The sequence below is a fragment of the Stegodyphus dumicola genome, chromosome 8, assembly GCF_044657685.1.
Source record: "Stegodyphus dumicola isolate Sdum_Otavi_A_Nest chromosome 8, ASM4465768v1".
NCBI lineage: Eukaryota > Metazoa > Arthropoda > Arachnida > Araneae > Eresidae > Stegodyphus > Stegodyphus dumicola.
Genome location: NC_140775.1, coordinates 111,263,336 through 111,284,266, shown reverse-complemented (window position 1 = coordinate 111,284,266; position 20,931 = coordinate 111,263,336). Strand labels below are relative to the sequence as shown.

The 20,931-nt window shown below is 31.0% G+C and overlaps 1 protein-coding gene across 8 annotated transcripts in view; it reads right to left on the bottom strand.

Annotated features, from left to right (window-relative positions):
- LOC118185322 (1-acyl-sn-glycerol-3-phosphate acyltransferase alpha-like) overlaps positions 1–20,931 on the bottom strand; it is a 117,557-nt gene that overhangs the window by 10,793 nt on the left and 85,833 nt on the right. For 6 of the 8 annotated variants that reach the window (XM_085822278.1, XM_085822276.1, XM_085822282.1 and 3 more), the window contains 2 exons: positions 10,743–10,815; positions 1,373–1,495 (listed from right to left, as the gene is read on the bottom strand). In XM_085822278.1, coding sequence (XP_085678404.1) covers positions 1,373–1,495; positions 10,743–10,815 — 196 coding nt within the window. Of the gene's footprint in view, positions 1–1,366; positions 1,496–7,728; positions 7,961–10,742; positions 10,816–20,931 lie in introns of those variants that run through there. The other 2 variants (XR_015042697.1, XM_085822280.1) reach the window with 2 other exon arrangements.

The following is a 20,931-nucleotide window of genomic DNA, read 5'->3' as shown; positions in this document are numbered from 1 at the left end:
CAATCTCTTGGTGATTTACTGTTTTTTTTTTTTTTGTTTTTTTTTACAAGTGGAAGATAAAATTAATAGCAAAATAGTAAGTACAAGTATTATTTTAGTTTAACTATATGTATATGTTTAATACTTTTTATAGTAAAAGGTTGATATTTTATTAAAATGTGTTTTTTTGAGGTCGCGCGTGCGCATTTAGCTTTTGTGTCTGCGTGTTGTTCAGCTTTTTTTTGCCAACTTGCACTTTCATGCCTGATTATAAGAGAACTATAAAGAACAAGAAATGGAATTTAAAAATACATATATTTAAATAAAATTTCTGTTTGTTTTATAGAAAATGACTAATTTATACTCATTTAAAGTTAACTATATTTCAATTTTGAATGCTTCCAGTTTTAATAACTAAAGCAGTTCAAAATTAAAATTTTCATATAAACTCTATTTAAAAAAAATCAGTTATCTTATATACATTAATGATTATCTTTTAAATTATGATTGGCACATAAAAGAGAATACAAATGTGGAAATAGTAAAAACCAAATCCAACATGAAACATCCCTAAAAAACAGATATGGTAGCCAAATATTTTAGCTGATTAAAAAAATCATATTTACACATCTGCCTGTCCTTACAAAGGCAATATTGTCAAAACATTACACATACATTATTTTAAAACTTTTATACAAAAGTTTGGTGAAAATATTAATTAAAAATGGGATTTCAACATACAGAATATCATTATATTGGAATTGTTAAATAAAAAAAAAATAAAATTTTTTGCCCTCTAAAAAAGGATTTTCAAATTTTATTCCCATATGAAATTTAATTGCTTTTAAGCATTTAAAACTTTGGACACAAAAAATTTATTTATAGACTAATCATGACATTATGGAATACTCTTCCTACAACTGCAAGTAGGATTGGATACACATATATCTCACCAAAATCCAACAATATTTATATTAGGAGAAGGGGGGGAACTCAATCTTTCACAGTGAAGACTAACATTAACCAGTAAAAAACATGAGAAAATATATCATGTCTCTTTAACCTTTTACAGTATCTGTAAAATACTACAAATTAGTAAAGTTACAAAGATTTATATCTTCAAAATCTTCTTGTTATAAATTAAAACAATCTAGTTGGAATTATTACATTTTAAATTTAATAAATTAATAAAAATTACTCAACAAAAATATGTCTTTGGTTTGGCAATACCCGAAACTTCAAACAAAAAAGTAATAATAAAAGAAAAATATTTTTATCAACACAAATGCATAAGAAAGTTGTGAGAAGAAATACATCTATTTACAAATTCCACAATGCAATTGATTCTATTCCTTAATTGTTGCAGAGTTACTGCATTTTTCATTAGCAGTACCTTCTATGAATTTCTTGAAGCAGGACGTCATAAGAGATCTCACTTCCTCAGTGAGTGATGGCACATCACTAGAAGTAAGATGTTCTGTGTTGATCCATGGCAAAACAGTAACTGTTATTGTTCCTGTAAAAATAGAAACGGGCAGAACTTAACTGTTACTCCTTCCAGAAAAACATATGAATGAAAAATCATAAATTACCTAAAAAATAAAAATAAGTGATACAACTATTACTAATATAAAATTATGAATAGGCATAATATAAAAGGAAACTGTAATTACAGTACAAACTGAAAATATCAATTAAAAATTAATTATAAAATATTAATATATGTGAAACCCATGAGATAAACTCGGCACCATTTGTTCATAAATCTAACAATGAATTTAATTTCTAATGAAAATATTCTATTAAGCAAGCCATCTTTTCCATCACAGTATAATACAAACTGTAGCCCCCCTCCAGTGTTGTAAAGAATAAAAAACAATTTTACCTTCAGAAGAACACTGCTGGATATTTTCTAAAGAGGAACTTGTTTCACCCCACCAAAGGGTGAAACAAGTTCCTCTCTTCAAACCCACCAAGAAATGAACAGAGGGCATCTGGAGTGTCACTGAAATGAATATGTCCTATGATTTCAAACAAAAGATGTCATATCTGTGGAAAAGCACAGTTCATTTTGCTAGCAATTATTGTTAGCATAGGTGTTTTGTATTTTAGTTTATAAACTGACTTCCTATGGCTTCATTCGAAGAAATTCATGTATATGTAAGCATTCATATATGCATAGTGTTATCCAAAAGTCCACCAACAATTTAAGAAAAGGGCGGTGCGATGCAGAACATTCATTTGCAGTATAAGCCTAATATTTGCATTTGCAGTATATTATGGAGCAGAAGTGCACACCTGATTTTTTTTTAAAGAAGTCAAACTGGCCAGTTCATAATCAAATGTACATAATCAAGAATACTGCTTCATCTTAGCAAAGTAGGTGAATACCTTCTTATATCTTTGACAGTGCATTAGATGTTTTGATTTTCGTTAGTTAAAAATCTATTTTTAAAAAGTATCATCTAGAGCAGTGGTTCTCAACCTTTTTGACCAACGCGTACCATCTAAACAAAAATTGAAAAACGTTGGTACCAGCACTATATTTTACAATGGTTATTTTTCAATTTCTCAATAGAAATATTAAAAAGTGTATATTTTGCCATTTGCACAACCTATAGGTTATTAAATATGCACACACAAAAATATTAGATTAAAAAATGGTTACCACTTTAATTATCTTATTAATACTTTAATTCTAAAATTTAATTCTTAATTTAATAATACTTTAATTCTAAAATTTAGTGTGCAATTTGGGTCTGTTTAGAAGACATCAATTTCTTTTTCTTTATTTCAATTTTTTTCTTCACCAATTTCTTTTTATTTTCTTTCTCTGTCTTATTTTACTTAGTTTTAAATGCAAATTAGGATCCACTTTTAATTTTGTTCAGTATTTATTTTTCAAATATAACATGCAAGGAAATTTTTGTTCACACAAAAAGATTTCCCAAAATGGCAGTAAAAATTTAATAGCTTTATTTGATATGCCTTTAAATTACTTTTTTTTTTTGGGTTCAGCCAAAAGTTAACAAATGTGTTATTTTTTAAATCTTCAGTTAGAGTTCAATCACAGAAAATTTTAATCAATTGTTCTTTTCTTCATGAGATAAAATTTCAAGTACATTTGAACAAAATAGATTTCTAATCTAATTTTCTTTTTCATAATCCTTGGGAAAATGCATGTTGAAATTATTTATCAGTGCAAAACAACGATTTTTAATGTCGGATGCTAATTTTTCTTTTATTTTTGAACTATTTTCAGTTAGAAAACTTTCTAAAAAAGCTTAAAATATTATTATCCAATTCTTTCATTATTAGCTCAAGTTTTTTTATAATTGCATTTATTTTATCTCTAATAGTAAACAAATCAACACTTTGTCCTTGTAATCCTAAATTTAATTCATTTAACTTTCCAAAAATGTCAGCTAAATATGCTAAATGCACCAACCATAATTCACTATATAAACAATTTTGCAATTCAAACACTGAATCACAAATGAAAATTTGAATTTCTGATCGAAGACAATTTAAAACTTTGTTTCTGGATAATCACATTACCTCGGAATATAACAAAAGCGTTTCATGTTCACTACCAATCTCTTGGCATAAAAACATAAATATTCTTGAATTTAAAGCTTGGCTTTTAATACAATAAATAATTTTTACAGCTTTATTCAAAACGGTTTTCAGGCTTTCAGGGATTGTTTTGGCTACTAAAGCTTTACGATGTATGGAGCAGTGAGAAAATTTAGTTTCAGGTGTGACTTTATTTGAGAAATCACTCCGGAATGTTTTCCTGTTAAAGCTCGAGCTCCGTCTGCATATGGCAATGCACTTATTTCAAGGAATATCATTGTCAGACATAAAATTGTCAATTACTTTGAAAATTTCATGTGCAGTTATACTACAACAAAACAGCAATATATATACAGCTTTTTTCTGTATTTCTTCAATTAAATCAGCTTCTATTTCAGAATCTCACAGTTGTAGCCATCGCAATACTGAGAATTACTTGTGATCCTTCAGAAGCAGAACATTCGTCTGATTGGTTGATCATTATGTAGAACACAGCTGCGAACAAAACGTTTTCGGAAAAGTTTCAAAATGTTCCTCATAGTAGGAACATACCTTCCTTGGCTAAACAGAACATTTTTCAAAAACCTCCTGTTTAAACCTATGCTACTAGAATCTCGTTTCTCGGAAATGTCCCACCTAGCTGCACGTCACTAGATATGATAGCCTCTTTACGGAATACGGGGTGTGTTTTTCAGAACTCTTACTATTTAACTGTAAATTACTCTAGAACATTTGTAGCACCATATTGGACAAGAAAATGCATGGCATAAAATTAAATTAATGATGATTTTTTATGTCGAGTTCAAGCACAATAAGAGTCATAAAAAGAAGAAATACCCTATGATAATCGAGTGAAAATAACTTATAAAAATGAAGTAATTAGTAATTTAATAGTTCTTGGTAGAAAAATATCGTGTAATGGTAGATTGTCTCTCACACTCATTCCGTCATCATGCAGCTTCATTGTATAGGTGATAGAGGAACAAAATGTCCATACCAGATGCACCTTGTTCCTTCATGTAATGGAGCATTCCTTCAGCGGCCTTCAGTTCTTCATGTTTGGTCATAATTTTATCTTTTCCATTGTCTTCAATCTCTTCATTTTTATCCACATTGTCTTTCACCAGTGCAACTACTTCTGCATGTCCTAAAATTTCATAGTTTTCATCTCGTTCCATCCATTCTTCAAAATCACCATTACTAACTTTTCGCAGCCATGAATTTTCTTAATAATTAAGTCGACTATTTCCCAATTTTCTGGCTCTTCTCTGCTATCATAAAATTCATTTCCTGAAAGGTCCAGCATCCAACACATCTATTTTCTTCAATTTCTTGATCAGATCACCCCCTTTCCTCCCTGACTAGGATAAGAGATGAAAGAAGTTTATATATGCATTTTTTATTCAATGCCTCCAAAACACACTGGTTCATCGGCTGACACACTGAGGGAGAACTATGGCTCTTATTTCTTTGTCTCATAACTGTTCTGAATCAGGATGGGATAAGGCATTGTCTAGAATGAGAATCGCCTTCTTTGGTAGATTTTTTTTTTTATTTTAAAAACTTTCTCATTGATGGAATGAACTGGCTAATAAAAGCAATCATTAACTATTGCTCCATTCATCCAAGCATTTGACTAATTCCGATACCAAACAGAAAGATCATAGTTGGTTTCAGCCCCATTAGTACACATATGGGGATTTTTTTAATTTGCCTATAAGCACTAGTTTGAGCTTGTGGCTGCCTGTTGCATTGCTGCATATCAAGATTGTGACTCTCTCCTTGCTTCTTTTGTAGCCAGGCACCAATTTTTCTTCCCTGAATGCCAGCGTTTTCGAAGGTAGCATTTGAAAATTCAGACCAGTCTCACCACAATTATAAAATTTGACCTTCAGATATACCCTCCTTTTTAATTAGTTTGTGGAAATTATCCTTGAATATTGCAAAATCCTCCAAGTTAGCAGATAGCTTTTCCAAATGTTTAACTGCCTCATGCCATACTGCTTTTTCCATCTGTCGAACCAGCCATCAGGAAGTCCAGGCTCTCCTTATAATCATAAAATTTGTGGGCTTTCTCTTCTAAAATGGGTGTTCTCAGTTCCCTTTGCTGCCTGAACCACAAATAAAGCGCCTCACTCACTCTTTTGTATTCACCACCTTTCGTACTTTCTCTTTCCTTTAAACTATCCGTATATGCTCTTTTCACACACCAAGATTCTCTTTTTCCACCCTATCAAAGTAGTCCATCCAAGACCTAAATTCATGGTAATTTTGTTTATACTTTCCCCTTTCTCCAGTCTCTTTAACGTATCTAGTTTCATTTCCTGTATGGTCATTTTAGTATATTTTCTTTTCTTTTCGAATGACATTTCCACATCACAGAATATCAAAAGTTCCCCAAAATATGTAACACTTATACGCCTGGATGTGAAATGAGGAATGATACTCGCAATGAAATGGCGTGAGTTTAGTTTGCAATAAGATGCAGGCACAAAACTTCAGAAAAGTCTCCTAATGTTTCACAACAATAGAAAGGAATGTCAGTCAACAACCAGCCGCTACCCGACTTTCTTCATATCCTCGAAAGAAGCAAATAGCGTTGCAAAGTATTACAACATATCTTGAAATTTGTTATGCCGTTCCAATAATTAATAGCACAATGTGAAAACAGCAAAAATTACAGAAAAAGAACATTCAAATCTCTGAACAGAACATAAAAGACCTACGCATAAATAATAATTATAAGTACTGTATGTAATATTCACTTTGTTTGGCCAGAACTCTACTGTATAGATTAAAATGTATATTACTTTGTCTGAGAAAATTTGTATTTCTTGTAGCTGAGATTAAGAAATGTTATTTCTGTAGCTTTATCAGCTACAGATTTTTCTTGGTTATAGCACAGAATGTGATGAACCAAGTGTATATTTATATTTAAGCAAATTCTCTTTGTTGCTCGCATTTATTATAATTGAATAAGACCAACTGGACATTTCGTTGTGATTTAACATAAGGCATAGCGTATGTCTACTTTCCAAAATTTTGGAAAATAATATCAGGGATGAATTGAATTCCTGAATAGAAATATCAGAATATTTAGGAAATTTTCTATGGTATATTTGTTATTATAACTTTATTTTAATGAATCAGTTTGCATATACAAAACTGTAGTTTGAGAAAGGATTAAAACATTGCATTTACGAAGCTTATTGAAGATTTATTAGGTATGACAGTATTATGGCTGTTTTTTTAATCAGCTCAATAAAAGTTTTATTGTTTGTATGTTTTTTTACAGATTGATTAATTTTGCAATTTCTGAATCTTGTAAATTCCCTTACAAGAAACTATGTTCATTTTAACCACTTTCTCAATAGCAAAAATACTAACTTAGAAGTCAAACAACAAAAATCCACAATATATTTGCAATTTTTCACAGGACTAGTTTTGATGGTTTTATCGAACCTGTCCATTCTTATCTTATTTCGTTCATTTACTCTTTGGCAGCTGAGAATGAAGGTTCAGTAAAATCATCGAAACTAGTCCTGCGAAAAATTGCATATATAATGCTGATTTTTGTTGTTTGACTTAAAAAAATTAAAATTATATTACGGTACTTCGTAGTACTAAGTTTTCTTTGAATGCAATGACAGTTAACTAACATCTCTTTCCTCAACTGGTGGAAGATTTTTAACTTTTCCTCTTGATCTCCAAGGGGGGGGGAAGTGTTATAGCATTGCCTCAGAGTTCTAAAAAATAGAAAATAATACCCTCTTCAGTACACCATTGGGCATTTCATTAAGAGGAATTTGTTTTGTCTCCCTCCCCAAAGGGTAAGTTGTAGCAAAGGATGGACCAACCTTGGCACCAGACATTCGGGAACAATCTCAAAGGGCTTAGCACCTCCTAGGGGTAAAGGAGTGATTTTTGGCTTTGTCATGAAAAGATGAGTAGTCTGCAAGGATGGACAAGGTGTGTAAGCTGTTTCAAAGTTAATGGGAACAATTATCATTAAAATTTGCTACCAGAAGAATAGAGATTCTTACTTCAGTTTGACATCAGACAGTTTTTTATACGAAGATGTTTGTATTAACTTGATACTTTTGGTTAAAAAAAATTATCATTCTTTATGTGAATTCATATAGAAATGTTTTATTTATATAAAATAATAAAATATTAACAAAAGATGTTTTTCATTTTATTAATTAATCAAAAAAATATTAGAAAAGTAGTAGTACAGAAAATGTAATTAAACAATTTCAGAACGATGCTTACAACAATAAAATGTACTTATTTAGTCTTTTGCAGCAGCAAGATGTAATCTCCAATTTGCTAAGAGCTGATGTAAACATGGATGCCTATGATATCCCTAATCCATTTTAAGGCTTACTTTTTCAAATAAAAAGTGCTAAAATAAAGAAACAGTAAAATAAAGCATAAAATCATAATATATACTGAAACAAACATAAAAACTAAAATAAGATTCAAAATAAAGAATAAAAAAACAAATAAAAAAATAAAAATCTGAAAGATTTCTGATTTTAAATTACGTCCAAAGGCGCTTTTTTTAACATTTTGTCTGTTACCTTTATTTATTAAATATCAAGTTCTTCACACTTAAAAGATAAAATTCAGTTCAAGAGCAATATTGCAAAATAGTTTTAAATTGAGCATACCTTTAGAATTTCCAATACAGAGTCTTGCGCGCTGGAGATAAAAATATTTTTTCTGTACAATGTTGCCACTGCTCGCTTTGAAATCCTTGAGTTTCTTAATCAAAAATTCGTTAAAATTTTATAAGACATGAAATCGATAATAAAACAAATTCCAAATTTGGGCTTCCATATGCCCATATTCACAGTAGGATTACATCATTCAAAATTCGATGACTATACCGTTGTTTTATCATGATGCGAGAAATATACATACATTTATGCAGATTTTTTCATTATTTAATTTCCTCAAATATAATGCACGACTCTAACATTTGGCAGCAACAGTTTGAAAAGTGAAATTGACATTTATAGTGAACAAACGCAAAATCACGAAACAGAAACAATAGTCCTTCAGGGATAAAGCCCCTTTGGACTAAAAAGAAAGCATACAATGCAACACTGAGACCAAAGAAAATGTCTCATTTTTAATATTCATTTTCTTTTTCAATAGCTACTGGTTTTTATATATAAAAATTAAACTAACTTTTAATACAATATAAAATTAGTAAAAAGAACTGTCATTTATAATAATATGTTGATTAGAAAGCAGATTTTCTGCCAATCGGATATGATACCTGAAAGACACTGAAAATGATAACATCACTGCTTTAGTAACATTTGATATACACACATTTAGTGTATGCTATCACAAAGGGAATCCTTTTTTTTTTTTTTTTTTATACGCATAACTTGCATGCAAGAGTAGTGCCTCCATATTCAATTATTATTATTATTATTATTATTATTATTATTATTATTATTATTATTTTAAATTTTAGGCCACATGCTAATATTTGCTATGTTACATGGGTCGTAAGAAGAACTGCTGGAAAGGGCAGTTCTGTAAACTGCTTTCCTGTACTTGTTTTGAGTTTATAAAAAGTCTCAAATGTCCTTTAATTTGAAATTAAAAATCTGTTGTGACTGAATGATGAATTTTGGCACTATAATTTGAACAGATGGCACAAGGAGGTGACAAATTTCTGCTCCCTCTTCGGAGCCAGCTCTCTTATTGGCAATATACTCCACTTGGTGATGTAGTTTTCCTAGCATAATAAACAAATGAAATGCCATATTTTTTGTTAATTTCATTTTCTCTGCCACTTGACATCATGATCATTGAATATCAGAAAACACTCTGTTTGTCTAAATTGGAAACTGATTCTACCTTGTACGAATGTACACTGCATTAGACAATACTGCTTAACACTGTTTTCCTTCTCATTCTCCTCCACATACGATGTGCTTCATTTGCATTTGTTCTACAGTGCTTAATGTGCCTGGCTAATATTTCACTCTTTTAATTTATGTACTTTTTTGTTACACATCTTTTTATTTATCATCATATCTCCTGTTATTAACAGCTGTTATACTCATAAAGAAATTATGGAACTGACAAAATAAAAAGACCATGCAATTATGCTCTTACAACAAAAATTGGAAAAATGATTATGAATGGTTAGTAGTAAGTAATTGGATATATGAGTGTTATTTGTTAAAGTGCTTTTAAGACTGACTATATGAGTGTTTTAGCAGTAAGACAGCATACACAACCAGATTGTCATAAAAATAAAAGTGGTGCATTATCATCTAGATATTTAATAAGTTTATTTAAAATGCAAATTCTAAAGAAGACAGAATAACTGCTTCAGAAATAACTCAAATACACCATGCAGTTAAACAATCTTCCATCAATCATTCCTCGATTGCAATTTGAAATTAAATTAAAAATTTACCAAGATTCCAAAGTAGCTGCAAAAAAGTATTGCAGCTGGACATAATTTGAAGCAGTTGTTAGAAATGTGCTTGGTAAAAAGGCATTAGGAAAAGCTGCCCCCTTATCCCCTTATATAAAGGGTGTGCCATTTCGTCATCAATGCAAAATTTTTTATTTTCAGTGTTCAGCACATCACATGTGATCAAATAATGTGAACAGTGTAACTAAACCTTTTTAATGCTTTAAAAATAACATATCAAAAGGATTATCTTATTGTTATATACATGCCTGAAGCTTTATCTTAGGCATACGACATACTTTTCATTATCTGCACAGGTTTAGAGTAATTTTTTTCTGTGTCTGAATTTAAATAAGTTATAATAAGGTACTGTTTATAATGATAACATGTAGAAAGAACATGGGATCTCCTCTGTAGTGTCACAACAACTGTCCTTTAACCTCATGCAACATTACCATTACAGTTTCACAAGCACTGAAAGCTATTAAATCCTTACGGAAAACATTACTAAAAAGGGGAGGGGAGATGATCTTTAGAAAGAAAATTTATAAAATGGTAATAAATGGGTGAAAAGGGAAAGGAAAATAATAATTTAAGTTATAATTGTCATTTTTCTGTTATTTGAGAAATAATTTCATTAAGTGCAATATACTATTAGCTTAGCTTAAATGAAAAACACATAAAATACATATGCATTTAAAAAAATAACATCTGTAATTTGAGAAATAAATAAACTTACCTCTGTCAAATATTTTTTTATTAATATTGTAGAAATTAGTGTATGGTGAAAAAACAACTGGAACAATAGGAATCTGAAAATGCATAAAAACATATTAAATATATTTCTCAGTGAGGAAATATTTTTTTCTTAATAAAAGTTAAAATGATAATTTTACACTCCATACAGGAATATTAAATATTAACAGTATGAAGAAAATACTCATGCAAATACTAAAGGATTTAAAAAAATGTTAAATAATCTGTTTATTCATACACAGCTAAAGTGATCTGATTTTTCATACTTAAAATTACATATTTCTTTGCCAAGTAAAACAAAGAATTTCAAGGGAGATATTTATCACAATGGTGAAGACAATAAAGAAAGACAGACTGTATTTCTATGATGAACACGGATAGTAACAAGAAACTTTCACCTCTAGAAATTTTAAGTTCACAAAATCACACTGCTTCAAAAATGAGAAGAAATTAGAATTCTCATAAGAAAATATCAAAAAAAGGTATGAATGGCATATGGAATTTTTACAAGCATTCCGAATGAATTTGATAAAATGATGGCAAAAACAAATATAAAAGTATTATTGCTTATTGATTCATAGCTGAGCACATCTGTGTAATCTTCCCTCATTAGCAGGGACATGCCAAATTATTCTCAGCAAACTGTACTGACTCTAACCATTAGATTTTAAGGACTATATAATCAGTGAAAGTATATACAGGAAAGATTTAAAGCAAAGTGCTCTTATTACAACCATTAAAAAGAAGGGGGAAAAAAGAAAAGAAAAAGAAGAATGCTAGGTTTCAATATTGGAAATTACTTATGTACTAGCTTTGTAGTGAGATAAAGTTATATTCCAACAATGTATTACTATTAAAAAAAAAGTTTCTTTCATTCAAATAATGAATAAATAATTTTAACAAATTAAGTTGATACAGACTTTAATATTTATAAAGAAGAATGGACTAGCAGATTGAATATTAGAATAATGCTATATATAAATCTAATGTATATCTTAAGTCACGCTTTCGAGACATGAAAATCACAATTTGAATCTCGTCAATTGGCCCAGTAGAATGGGAGATATAGAAAAGTCCCCCCTTTTTTCCGGCACATTGTACATTTAATCAGTGCAAGCAAAATGTTCATTATTTTTTCCATTACATCTTGATATAATAATCAAATGAATAAAAGCTACAATTACTATGCATACGAATGCAATAATTACGAAATTATGAGGATCTCTCACTTATATGTTAATCTCACTTTTACTTCTTTTCCCATTGGTTCCTTATATGTTAAAGATGATTGCACATGTAAGGGTTTAATGACACAATACTATTTCAGGGTTCATAGCCACATTTTAGTTTAAAAAGCATAAGCACTTTTGAAGCACATTTTAAGAAAAAAAATAAGCACCTGTCTAACTACATTATACACAACTATATAACCTTAAAAGAGAAATTAGACTTGTAATTTAAAATATGAAAAATGCAGTATTTATTAAGAGACAATGAGCATCACCTCAACCATGGAAAACAATTGCTGTTTTTTTAAAAAATAGTTCAATATACAGAACTAGTTTACAATAACGGGAAAAAAAAAAAAAAAAAAAATGCAGGACTAAACTATATTACAAGATTTAATGATGAAATTTCAGTTCAAAATAGAGAAAATAAATAATAATAAACTATATTTATTGAATTCGCTTGGCAACCAATAATAAATACAATTTATTTTTCGACTCATATTAATATTTAAATAATTTAACTTAAGTCAAAATTCTGAACATTTTCTAAATTTTCATTGTACAGTCAAAAGTCCTTAATTAGGACACCCATAATCCAGAATGATCTATAATCCGGACTTCAAAGCTAAAAACTTTCTGCGCATGCGCCGCGTTGACACGCGCGCATAGGCGTTTACGCGTGCATGTAAGACCTTTACAACTGCGCATATGCGTGTGCGCAAGTGCAGAATACGTTTTCGCATGTGCGTTTAATGTATAACGGACGGTATAAGCTAAAATTATCTAATTATCTATTTCATTTAATGTTGATGATTGCGTTGTTCCTTAATCTTCAAACTGGATCCGGCTTATTACTTTTTTCAGACTGTAAGAGCAATTTTATAAAAGTAAACTTGAACATTCAATTATGTCAAATAGAATTTCCGATGCTGAAGCTCCCAAAGGATCTACAAAACGAAAGTATGTTTCGATGTCCATCAAACAAAAAGTTGAATTGCTGCAAAAAATGAATAAAGATATGAAGAAGGTGACAGAGAGGTTAGTGAAAACGAGAAAATTTCGATTGACAAGTTAGTCGGTATTCTTGGCACAGCAATTACGGGACTTGAACAGCGGAACTTTGTAACTGAACAAGAAATTATGTCAGTTTATAGAATTAAAGAAAGCGTATTATCACATAAAACGAAGCAACTTAAACAACTTACATTGAAAGAAATGTTTAATACAGTAAACAAATAAATATTAAGCTTTTTTTTTGTAAATTTTGATACCCTTTAGATCATAATTATTCTTTATTTCATAAATTACGGTTTCATATTTTTAATTTTAGAATTTCTGCATGCCATTTTACGAGATTTAAACTGATGATCTATAATCCAGAATCGCTGAAGTCCCGACGAGTCCGGATTAACGACTTTTGACTGTATAACAGTTTTTCCTTAACAGATATTGCAAGCAAAGTAATTTAAGTAAAAAAGAGGAACGTTTCTGAAATCAGAAGACGGAAAATTGCTTCATGCAGTCATCCTTTAACAGTAAAAGCTTAACTAGCCCGCATACTCGGAAATTGCTGAATATTCCAGATAGTCGAGCGTAACTGGAAAAAAGAGGAGCCAAGGGGGGGGGGTAGAATGTAGCCATTCTTTAGATTTTTCAGCTACATAAATGCTTTTGACATTTCGATATGTGCATAATATAAAAATAGACCAATGGAACTGAAAAAAATTCTGCTTAGCAAGCACAGTAAAACTCTTAAGTGTTCATAAACAAATCTGAGACTGGACATCAAAATTAATTATCTCTGCAAAATATCGCTAACATTATTGCACAATACGTGCACTGTAATTCTTCCCTATGTGATATTACATAATCAGAATCAACAGCTGCCGATATTCGGAGAATAAAGAACTATAAGGAAAAGAAAGAGACTTACCAATCTGGGGTGTTTATCGTTCTAATTTTGAACAGACTGAGTTAAATTTCCGGAATAGAATCATTCTTCGCTTGTTTTGGTAGAGTGCAGAACTTTTAGACCTATTTAATCCAGATTGGAAAGTGACAAAAAAAGTCCGTTGCTTGTTTTGCAGCGAACTGTAACAGTTGCAATATTCGAGATTTTGCAGAGAAAGGGGGGAAGCTCCCAACATCCGTAATTTATAAAGTATTGAGATAAAAAAAAAAAAAAAAAAAAAAAAAAAAAAAAAGGGACTATTTGATTACTTTCCCTTTTTTAAAGCCATTCTGAATATTCTTCCTTAGAAAGCTAATCTGTGTTAAAACACACCCATTTTTGGAAGTTTATCAGCAGTTACTGCAACTATATTATTATAAACATTCATACATACGCTCATAATATAAGCATAACGATAATAATACTAAACATGAATATGAACTAATCACGTGGAATGAGAATACAAATTATTAAAATCTTGATAGAAATTCCAACGTGTGTAGTATTTGAGTGGTGGCATTCCAAATGCGGTCAGGAAGGGGACTTTGACGTTAATTGCGAAGGGGAAAATAAACAGATGCATTAGGGATCATAAGGAGAGCTATATTGTATAATATATTGTAAAAGAAAAGTGTTTTTAGTTCTCCTTCAGTATCAGTATATGAGGAATAAAAACCTGAATGGAGCTACAGAGTTTTCCTCTATTCTTCACTGTAAGTCCGTAATGTGTACAAGGATGTACATGGTACTAGAATGGAGATAAATTATATAGGATGCGAAAAGTTCTGAAGCGCTCTCTTATATATTTATTAAACAGTTTAATAATATTAGTATGCACCTTTGGGGATTATAAATAACATACATCTCCTTTTTAACTGCAAATTAAATTATAATTATCAAATGAATTTAATGATTATACAGTCAAAAGTCGTTAATTCGGACACCCGTAATCCGGAATGATCTATAATCCGGACCTCAAAGCTAAAAACTTTCTGCGCATGCGCCGCGTTGGCACATGCGCACAGGCGTTTTACGCGTGCGCGTAAGACCTTGACTACTGCGCACATGCGTGTGCGCAAGTGCAGAATACGTTTTCGCGTGCGCGTTTAATGTATAACGGACGGTATAAACTAAAATTATCTAATTATCTATTTCAGTTAATGTTGATAATTGCGTTGTTCCTTAATCTTCGAATTGAATCCGGCTTATTATTTTTTGCAGACTGTAAGAGCAATTTTCTAAAAGTAAGCTTGAACTTTCGATTATGTCAAATAGAATTTCCGATGCTGGAGCTCCCAAAGGATCTAGAAAACGAAAGTATGTTTCGATGTCCATCAAACAAAAAACGAATTGCTACAAAAAATGGATAAAAGCATATCCTTTGTTTATCTAACCGTTCCGAAATCTGTTTATCAATTTCACGCTGCTCTGCGCGGGGGGCACGTCGCGGCGCGCAATGAACTGGAAGTTGATCTGTCAACACTATCGTTATCTTCAGGGCAGATGTTTTTATTTTAGTCGGCTTATAATTCCTTACTAAATGTAGTATTTAATTTCGATGTACTCCGTCTTTGATATGATTTAAATCAAATTCCTCGTCATTATAAATATCACGAATACAAATCAAATAGTTTTCTGGTTGCAATTTTCTAATTTCGGCTATGCGTAAGGTATGCTTTACGCATCCGCGCGTTGAAAGAAATGTTTAATAAAGTAAACAAATAAATATTAGGCTTCTTTTTTGGTAAATTTTGATACCCTTTAGATCATAATTGCTCATTATTTTATAAATTACGGTTTCATATTTTTAATTTTATAATTTCTGCATGCCATCTTACCAGATTTAAACTGATGATCTATAATCCGGAAAAATCGATAATCCGGAATCGCTGAAGTCCCGACGAGTCCGGATTAAAGACTTTTGACTGTATTTATTTGTTTATTAACATTTCATTATTACATTATTTTTGTCTAGGAATTTCCCTTCCCCTCCGACCATTACATATATGTAAGTCATGAGGCTGAAAAGCACTGCCCTAAAAACAAATATCCCGATTCAATTCCAGTTGAAGAGCAGTAATTTACGGAAAGTATCCTAGTTTTGATTTTGTGTGCTTATGTAATTGACTATGGCAAAGCATACAAGGGTTGGCTAGGCATGATTTCATGGAGAATTTTCTAAGGAAAATGGGCTCATATTTATATACCTTAAGGAAATCCATGAAAATCCTTACACATAGTGGTAGGCTGTAGGAGGGCTCGTTCAATCCATTTGTTAACTTTGCAACTTATTTTCAAGTGCCCCTTTTTTTTGGCTATTCATTCAAATGAAAATACATGCTACTCATTGAACTTCGCACTTTAGTCTGAATAACCGTTATACTGATGAACAGTATATTTCTGTGACAAGGAGAGCTTTATAACTGTACAATCTATTTTACATTTAGCGAGATTGTGACGAATAAGTTTATTCGCTATTTTGTTTAATTTCTGCAATATTTTGTAACTTTAAATGGTTTTTTTTTAAAGATATTTTCTTTTTTTTTTTTACAAATATTTATATTTTTTATTTTTCTAAGAAGTAAAACATTTAACTAGATTCCGATACTTTCTTTTCATATGATAAAATACGAAACCTTCGTTAAAATTTTCATAGCTAACTTTAGTTCAGTGACCGTATTTTAACGTGGCATTTTTTTTTAACGAGCCCATTCATCCGATTTGAAACTAGGAATGAATTAACAAATCGATCTTTTCATTCCATCATTCCAAATTGCACTCGATTATACTTTATAAACGACATGTAAACATGATTGAATGTTATGTGTGAATGTGTATGTGTGTGTGTAGGGGGGGGTTACCAGCGGCTGAGTGGTAAAGTCTTTGAACACTGGTAGGTCGACCCAGGGTTCCAATTCCGATGAACGTAATGGCTGTATTGGCATTTTCGTGGTTTTCCCCATGTGTAATGTACATACGAGTCAGTTTTTCTTAGAAAGTTCTTCACGAGGCATCCTTACCCTCAGGGAAATAGCCGTCAAATGCTTTGCTATAATCAAACAATAGATATATAAATATGTAACAAACACTACATATAAAACCAAAAATCGTCTGTATTAAAAAATACTGTAAATAAAAAAAACTGTATTCTCATTTGAAAGTATCTCCTATTATGACATATTTATAATTTTTGTACCACTTTAATTGAAAAAAATGTAAAAATATGGCAATTCTAATCTTATATTATGACAAGTAAATATGAGGGTTGTTATAGCACCTCAGCAGGCTTTAAGTAGAAAACTATAGTATTTTGTAATCAGGAAAGCTAACATCATCTGAATAAGAAGCTTCAAAATAAAGCCATGTGAAAAAACACCAATATGAAAAATGTGAAAAAGAGGATTTTTAAGCAACTTTTTCAACTGCCAAATAAACATATACTTTCTGGATACTCTAAGTACTTCATTTACGAATTCACCTGAACTGAGTATGAAATGACAAATCCCCATATAATTTCTTAAAAAAGACATAAAAACACATACAGTATGAAGTCAAAACATCTAATACCCAGATCGCCAGCCAAATAAGTAAATCAATAAAAAATAACACAAAAAATTTTTAAAAAACTCTCCCCTCCAGACACAAAGTTTAGGAGTGAAGAATATAATAACAAAAGAAAACAGGTATGTCGTAAATGCAATTTTTCTCTAGACTAACTGAGATATGTCACATTCAAACACTTGTTGGCTAGGGAGTCATATTGTGGCTAATAACAGTGCACTGATCAACGTTGGCCAGGCCTATACTTTCAGACCTTGAATCGTTTTGTGAGGCAAGACCATTTTTTGCCAGGCCTAAATTCTAAAAATTTTGATGCCTTAAATATCTATATAATTTTTTTAAAAAGGACGTAAAAACATATACAGTACAAAGTCCAAACATCTAATATCCAGATCGCCAGCCTAATAAATAACTCAAAATAATTTTAAAAAACTCTCCCCCCAAATATGAAGTTTAGAAATGGAGAATATAATAAAAGAAAACAAGTAAAGAAAAGAATGTATATTATAAATGCAATTTTTCTCCAAACTAACTGAGATATATCAGATTCAAACACCTGTTGGCGGAGTCACACCACTGTTAATAACAATGCATTGATCAACATTATGTTGATGTTGACCAGGATCACACTTTCAAACCTTTGAGCAGTTTTGGTGACCAGGATGCATTTTGCCAAACCTAAATTCTAAAAATTTTGCTGCCTAATACTACTGTGGGCCTCTCCTAAACTCTAAAAATACTAATAATAAAAAATCCCTAATTTTTGGTGCTGGGTGCTCCTGTAAATTCTATGATTTTTCCCATCCCTGAATTCTTACACCAAGTGTGTGTGGCCTTGTATTGGCCTTGTGTGTATGTGGTGGTGTGAATTTATATTTTTCTATCTGACCTAAACAATAAGCCCCAACTGTATCAAGCCTACATGTCATTATACTAAGTGGCCCAGAGAGGATAGTGATTAGTGATGTTAACTGCAGTACCAAAGGGCCCAGGTTCAAATCCCAGAGAAGGCATGGATTCAAACGTATAAGCGTACAGTGTCTGTGTAACAAGGAGGCACTCAGTATACACAGCGAGCCAAAATCTTCCAGGAAGGTTGGTGGTAGAGGAAGAATGGTTGCGAGATCCTTGGACCCTCCCCCCCTGCATGTTCTTCCTCAGAATTCTAATGCTCTAGTATGAAGTGGAAGCTTAGTTAGCCAGCTGGCAAGGCTCAGATATTGCCTACATGGATTACTAGATTTAAACAGATGATCTAAAATCCAGAAATTTCTGAAATCCTGATGATTTTGGATCTTGGACTTTGTATTGTAGTAGATATTATATGAAATCCAGTATATTTATTTGCTTACATAAAGCAGATACTTATTTGTTTATATAAAATAATAAAACATTAACAAAAGATGTTTTTCATTTTATTAATTATTCAAAAAAATATTAGAAAAGCAGTAGTACAGAAAATGTAACTAAACAATTTCAGAACGATGCTTACAACAATAAAATGTACTTATTTAGTCTTTTGCAGCAGCAAGATGTAATCTCCAATTTGCTAAGAGCTGATGTAAACATGGATGCCTATGATATCCCTAATCCATTTTAAGACTTACTTTCTCAAATAAAAAGTGTTAAAATAATGAAAAAGTAAAATAAAGCATATAATCATAATATATACTGAAACAAACATAAAAACTAAAATAAGATTCAAAATAAAGAATAAATAAACAAATAAAAAAATAAAAATCTGAAAGATTTCCGATTTTAAATTACGTCCAAAGGCGCTTTTTTAACATTTTGTCTGTTACCTTTATTTATTAAATATCAAGTTCTTCACACTTAAAAGATAAAATTCAGTTCAAGAGCAATATTGCAAAATAGTTTTAAATTGAGCATACCATTAGAATTTCCAATACAGAGTCTTGCACGCTGGAGATAAAAATATTTTTTCTGTGCAACGTTGCCACTGCTCGCTTTGAAATCCTTGAGTTTCTTAATCAAAAATTCGTTAAAATTTTATAAAACATGAAATCGATAATAAAACAAATTCCAAATTTGGGCTTCCATATGCCCATATTCACAGTAGGATTACATCATTCAAAATTCGATGACTATGTACCGTTGTTTTATCACGATGCGAGAAATATACATACATTTATGCAGATTTTTTCATTATTTAATTTCCTCAAATATAATGCACGACTCTAACATTTGGCGGCAACAGTTTGAAAAGTGAAACTGACATTTATAGTGAACAAACGCAAAATTGCGAAACAGAAACAATAGTCCTTCAGGGATAAAGCCCCTTTGGACTAAAAAGAAAGCATACAATGTAACACTGAGACCAAAGAAAATGTCTCATTTTTTAATATTCATTTTCTCTTTCAACAGCTTCTGGTTTTTACATATAAAAATTAAATTAACTTTTACTTAGAAAGTCCTCCACGAAGGCAGCCCTCCCCTTAGGCAGATGGCCCTCGAGGCTTTGCCGTAATTAAAAATAACCTAACATAACCTAAATTAACTTTTAATACAATATAAAATTAGTAAAAAGAACTGTTGTTTATAATAATATGTTGATTAGAAAGCAGATTTTCTGCCAATCGGATATGATACCTGAAAGACACTGAAAATGATAACATCACTGCTCTAGTAACATTTGATATACACACATTTAGTGTATGCTATCACAAAGGGTATCCTATAATTTTTTTTTTTTTTACACATAACTTGCATGCAAGAGTAGTGCCTCCATATTCAATTATTATTATTATTAAATTTTAGGCCACATGCTAATATTTGCTATGTTACATGGGTCGTAAGAAGAACTGCTGGAAAGGGCAGTTCTGTAAACTGCTTTCCTGTACTTGTTTTGAGTTTATAAAAAGTCTCAAATGTCCTTTAATTTGAAATTAAAAATCTGTTGTGACTGAATGATGAATTTTGGCACTATAATTTGAACAGATGGCACAAGGAGGTGACAAATTTCTGCTCCCTCTTCGGAGCCAGCTCTCTTATTGGCAATATACTCCACTTGGTGATGTAGTTTTCCTAGCATAATAAACAAATGAAATGCCATATTTTTTGTTAATTTCATTTTCTCTGCCACCTGACATCATGATCATTGAATATCAGAAAACACTCTGTTTGTCTAAATTGGAAACTGATTCTACCTTGTACGAATGCACACTGCATTAGACAATACTGCTTAACACTGTTTTCCTTCTCATTCTCCTCCACATACGATGTGCTTCATTTGCATTTGTTCTACAGTGCTTAATGTGCCTGGCTAATATTTCACTCTTTTAATTTATGTACTTTTTTGTTACACATCTTTTTATTTATCATCATATCTCCTGTTATTAACAGCTGTTATACTCATAAAGAAATTATGGAACTGACAAAATAAAAAGACCATGCAATTATGCTCTTACAAC